The following is a 6,111-nucleotide window of genomic DNA, read 5'->3' as shown; positions in this document are numbered from 1 at the left end:
ACCTCTTCATCTCGGGTCGGCTGCCCCTGACTGGATCCGAAATGGGCACCATCGAGAGACCAGTGCCGATTGAGAAAGAAACAAACTGAGCTTATCAAGTGAGCGGAGGCAAACATCTGTGGGGGAAGCGACGCGCAATCTCGAGAGAGACAAGCGAGGACCTGTGGAGGGGGACCTGAATGAAAGGAGGCGAAACGAAAAGATGATGGGATGGCCGTGACAACATGAAAAAGAAAAAGTGTGGTGGTCTATTTTCATCCAGCCAGTGATTCAAGACAACTAACCTGGGGGACAGGGACTGGAAGGAGAAGAGGTAGGAGGTAGGTAGAGAAACAGACAGGGAGGAGGGGGGCGTGAAGGTGTCTGGTTATGTCATACTGAAAGTAGGTTATTGTTTTGGATCAATCAAATGCATGAAAATACAGCCAAGTAATGCTAAACTAAGGTATGCATACACAGAGTACTTCTCCAGCTCTATCAAAATTGACTCATGTGACATGATTATCCCTCAGTCTCTGAGCCTGATCTCATTTTCAGGGTGTAAAGCCAGAGGATGTGCACCATCCTTCTGGCTAACAACAGTGTAACATAGATGACATTTTATGGAACAAATAGCTGGAAGCATTGTGGGATGTGAGAGAAGGGGAGGACATTGGGTAACAGAGACACAGAGCGCTGAGAGGGGCTGACTGGGCAGCTGACTCAAATACGACTCAAGGAATAACATATTCCCCAATTATGGCTACTTTTCTTCACTCTGCTGCACCTCTTTGTCACACGTCTTCAGCTTTTGGAGTTCAGACTATTCCCTTATGTCTTTTAACTAACCGTTATCCATCACAAAGCTCCCCCACTCCTCCCTCCAGCCAATTTCTCTCTCTTCATTACTGCGCTCAGTGATAAATAGTCTGTATTCTCTGTCATTTTTCTCCTTTGTCAGTCTTTATAGTGCTTCTCTTCTGTCTGGGTTTGTCTGTAGAAAGGTGCCTGGCCACAGCCGTGACCATGGAGCCTCCCCCCTCTCTGAGCCTGGCTCTGCTAGGAGGGAGCGAGGATGAGGACCAGCGCTTCCTCCTACCCCTGGGCAGCATAACCCATCCCTCCACCACTGCCAACCAGCCAGGATCAAACCACTCCAACCACATGGGAGGATCAAGCCTCGACCGTCTAAATGGCAGCACCCCTTTGCCATCTCCCGCCACGCCCAGTTTACCTCCAACATCGCTCCCCAAGATGCCCCTGTCATCCTCTGGAGCCCAGCCTCTGCCCCCACCCATCCCCAACGCCCTGCACCCCACCAGCACCCCGCTCTCCTCCTGCCTGGGCTCACAGCACAGCCTTAGTGGGGACAACTCGCCAGTCTACAACGCCCTCTTTTACTCCTCCCACTCTCCATCCATGGAGCGGGAAAGGGACAGAGAGCGTGACAGGGACAGGGATAGGGACAGGGACAGGGACAGGGAGCGAGACAGGGGGTGCAAACACAGACAGGCCAGCCCTTTGGTCCATCGAAGGGACAGTAACCCCTTCACAGAGATCGCCATGAGCTCCTGTAAGTACACAGGCGGGGTCATGAAGCCCCTGAGCCGCCTCAGCGCCTCTCGCAGAAACCTCATTGAATCAGACAGCAGCAGCGAAACCAAAGAGGCTGGCGTTTCTGCTGTTGCAGGGGCAACAGCCGCTGGTGGGCATGACCGACAGCGAGAAGCCCCTCCTACCTCCTTGTCAGTTCAGTCCTCTACCAATCAACCCCTTATCCAGACCCCGCCAGAAATTGTGATTTCATCCAAAGAAGACTCGCCGTACCCCAGAGGGGGGTATGACATCACAGACTCCACGTCAAATCAGATGTCTATCTACCATCAGAACCATGCGCTGGTGGAGAGCAGGCGGGCGCAGGGAGGGAGGGGCAGCAGGCAGGGAGGGGTTGGAGCTGTTGGTACTGGGGCCAGAGGCAGCACCTCCAAAGCCTCTAAACGGAAGAACCAAAACATTGGCTATAAACTGGGGCACCGCAGGGCGCTGTTTGAGAAGAGGAAGAGGCTGAGTGATTACGCCCTCATCTTCGGGATGTTTGGCATCGTGGTCATGGTGATTGAGACGGAGCTGTCGTGGGGCGTGTACACAAAGGTGAGGATAGACCACTTATACTTTCAGGGGAAAACTAGCTGTGCACAAAAATATCATTCATTTGTTTTGGTACAATACAGGGGCGCCACATGAAAATATATCACTCCCCCCAACCCGCCTCCAAAGTAAGTCATGGGCCTTTAGAATCATGACTTTTCTCCCCCCATCCAGAGCCCCTGGTTAGTCCTTACTACATATGCACAATGTCTTTAACAGAGTAAGAGGAGCTTGGTCAAGTGTAAGAAAATAACCCTGATGATGTCATAGTGATGTCATCTGGGTTATCTTGCCCTGGGTATTGGGACTACAAATTTGGAGGGAAAAGTCATTGTCTCAAACTAAGGGTGTGGAGTTGAAAGACATGATCATTACAAAGGAGGGCCAGGGCAGGAAGGGTCTAGACACAGTTATGTTGCATTATGGGAGGTGTAGGATTCTGTGTTCATGGAGTTGAGTTCCCACTTTAAGCGGCAACCTCCGGTCTAAAAATATGAGTCCAATGTGGAAGTGCTAAAAACTGCAGTTCATCGAGGATCCGCTTGAGGCTGGCTCTGGAAGTACCGGAAACCACATACACACCAATTCAAAAAAGACGATCTTTACAGCAGAAAGAAACATGTTCACAGCCTGGTACAAAAGATGAGTTTAGTCTTTATAGCTCATTTCTCGATCGGCACACACTGCACGGGGGGTGAATTTTTTTCTAACGTGGCAATTTCGAAGATATTGAGATTATGAGTCTTCCAATGAGAGGCACAGCTGACTTGACTGACAGGCGGGAACACTGTAGCTGTTGGCTAGGAGGCTCAAAGCCCGCATCTTTACCTCACAATAGCTTGACAGCAGCAATATGGCTGCCGTCGACGATTGGCCTCAAAACAGCGCTTCAGAAACAGATGGGTGACGTCATGGGTCCTACGTCCATATTTTATACAGTCTATGGTTCCCACCAGGAAATACAAGTCACCATATCTCTGCCATTGGTCTTACGATTTTTACCATTCTGTTTTTAATCAATCTTTCAAAACGTACCCAAATTTATGAGATAGCATTACAAATTTAGTGTATTGGCCCTTTAATATCACCACAGCCCATTAAAGGTGTTTAACCAAGTCTGCTTATGTCAGACCAGGCTTCCATCATGGTGGTGTACATTGATGCTTTGCTAGAACACTCTGTTGTTAAATTTGGTACTAAACATAATTTTGGCTCATTTAAGTCATGGTCTTAGGAAATAAAAGTGACAGATGTTATAGGATGTTTATCATGAATGAAATGATGTAATTGCCACTTGCCAATTTCCAAACAAGGAACACTGAATGCAACACGTCTTCCCCATCTCACCATCTCAATGTTGTCTGTTTTGGACGAGATGGTGGCTAGGTAACCAGAGTCGGCTATCGCCAATTAATCACTGAATGAATGACTGGTACATCCCACTCTGACCATCATGATGTCCATGTTACATGAGGGTTGTGTACTGTAACGAGCAGGCTTGACAGTTGCTGCTTCTGAATGATGTAATACAACACAGAGGACATTTGGGGGGGTAGGGGGGGGGGCAGATTATCAGTACGAGGCCAGGATCTCATTTGTCAGTGTAATGGGGAGTGTAATAAGCTGAATGGGCCCCTGGCTGCTTTTGCCTGTTTATTTCGGTTGTGTTTGTGTATATGTGCGCGTGTGTGTGCCAAAAAGTCCCAGGGAGCCTTGGAACAGTTGTGCTCACCTTCACGATGCAGAGATATAGTACTTTCCCTCCTGCTTTCAGTCCTTTCACAGAGGACTGTATTTCTGTTTAGCTAATATGGTCAAAACATCCCTTGCTCTGATGCAGTTTTTCATACATGGCCAAGTTGGAAGAGGGGAAAGGACAGCATCAGAGCACAGATTTACTGGTAGGTCATTAGAATAGTCCAGCTGGGCGTGTCTCCATCCTTCTCTACCTCCTTCTCTGTATCTGTTTATGTTCTGTGGTCTCCAATTCAACCTTTGTGTCTCTTTCAAGGCTGGAAAAGGACTACCTGTTCTGTTTTACTGCCTGTGCCTTTGCCAACTCATTACTTTATGAAAATCACCGTTTTGGAGGCTATGCCTTTTTATAAATGGGAATTCATCTTTGAAATGTCTCTCTCTAAATCCCACCTTGTCTTTTTTCCTCTTTTCTGTTGACCTATTCTCCTCTGTGTAGAAGGCAGCCGACTCTTTTCTGTCTCCTTTCCTTTTCCTTTTTCCACGCCTGTCTCTTTAACCCATTTTCTTTCTTTCTTTCTTTCTTTCTTTCTTTCTTTCTTTCTTTCTTTCTTTCTTTAATGCATCCCCTCACTTACTCTCACTCCCTCTGCTCTCCTGTGCTCTTCAAGTGGGCGTCAAACTGGGGGAGTGTGATCGAAAGAGAGAAGAAGCGGCTGGGCGAGATATGAAAGGCTTTAGAAGGAGAGAAAAAAAGGAAAGGCGATGATAAAAAAAAAGTCTGATTTAGGTTCTTAAGCCACAATTAATGCATCCTTCAGCTCAATCAGGCAGCACTGTCCAGCTATGAGAATTGATAGACAGCCCTGAATTTGAAGACAGATAGTCAGTGCTTGCAAATGCTCTGGTACTGATTTTCTCGTCAGTCTATATCCATTAAGATACCTATCTAAGAACAGGAAGTTGGATTTATAGGTAGATCAGTTTGTTATATTATTGCACTTTGTAGTCTCCTTTCAGGGTTGTACCTTTTGAAAAATAATTTGGACCCACAGCTGCGTCAGCAGAGCCTAATCAACATTTATTTTCACATGCAGAGTGCCAAGCTACATATTTTTTCTGTTTTACGGTTGCAGTTTTGGTTTGCCTCCAACAGATACTGGAGTTCCATCAGACAGTTCAAGCCCTCACTTAGATAATTGAGGTGGAAAGAAGCCTGATGGTTTGTTGTGGGAAAAAAAAGAAGGATGATGGAGATCATGAGGATGAAAGAGAGAAGGGATTGAGAGATGGATGTGAGGATGGCAGAGAGAGGAGAGCAGAGGTTCATGCAGTGCTTTAAAGCAGTCTAAGAGGGAAGCCTTGAATGATTTCTCCTATTGATTATTGATAATCTCTCACCCATAGATGCACTGTCCACCCCGGCACACATGTGCTTTACACACTGAAAATGGATGCTGCCTCTCCGGGATGCTGCTTTGTATTGACAGAGGTTCTTGATTAGTAGTGTGAGAGCTTGTAGCGGAAATCTGATATGTGCAGATCATTTTTCATTTTTCTGTACGTATATATACACTCACTGTCCACTTTATTATCTACACTCATATGGTCCAATAAAACAGCTCCGTCTTAAAGTCTGCCATTGGAAATAAAGTCTATAGTGATGATACTGTGGGATATTAATTTAACTACAGTTTTATTATTGAGTTTGTAAGTTGCAGTGCTATTGAACTACCTGATATGGAGAGGCATTCCCAATATAATGTCCACTCTATTTACATACACAAGAGGGGCACAATATTACAAGCACCTTTAAAAATGCAGCTCTCCAGCAGAACACTACCGCCCACTTTGACCTCAATTATAATGATAAAGTAGAATTATTACCTTCTAGGAAACAGAAAATGATCAGCTTCATAATGTCAAATTCATATCAGAGCTGTTTGTATTGGATCACAATGCCAGTGTATACCGCCTGTGTGTATGTGCTTCTACCTAAGCAGCTGCTCTCTCTTTCTCTCTCTCCCAAAAATAGAGATGAAGAATAAGAATGGAACTAAACAGGGTGGGTTGGATGGTGCATGCATGTGTGCTTATGTATGTGTGTGTGAAGAAGAATAGAGGGAGAGAGGTTAACAGAGGAGGACATGGTGTTCGTGACTGTGGGTTCAGTGACTAAGCATATGTATATTCATGTGCAGAATCAGATTCAAACCCTGTCAGCACATTCTGTGGCTACAGCTGACATTTTCAATTCATTGTGATATAGCCTCCGTCCTCAGTTTTTTT

The 6,111-nt window shown here is 46.0% G+C and overlaps 1 protein-coding gene across 1 annotated transcript in view; it reads left to right on the top strand.

Annotated features, from left to right (window-relative positions):
• Positions 1-6,111, top strand: part of kcnn3 (potassium intermediate/small conductance calcium-activated channel, subfamily N, member 3) — a 70,437-nt gene continuing 64,326 nt past the window's right edge. The window contains 4 exon segments of the mRNA XM_034697090.1: positions 1-313; positions 980-1,614; positions 1,616-1,706; positions 1,709-2,130. Coding sequence (XP_034552981.1) covers positions 1,006-1,614; positions 1,616-1,706; positions 1,709-2,130 — 1,122 coding nt within the window. The 5' untranslated portion in view covers positions 1-313; positions 980-1,005.

Source organism: Notolabrus celidotus, chromosome 12 (assembly GCF_009762535.1).
Source record: "Notolabrus celidotus isolate fNotCel1 chromosome 12, fNotCel1.pri, whole genome shotgun sequence".
In the NCBI taxonomy this organism is placed as follows: domain Eukaryota; kingdom Metazoa; phylum Chordata; class Actinopteri; order Labriformes; family Labridae; genus Notolabrus; species Notolabrus celidotus.
The sequence above is the reverse complement of the archived record's forward strand: the minus strand, read 5'-3'. Positions and strand labels throughout refer to the sequence as shown.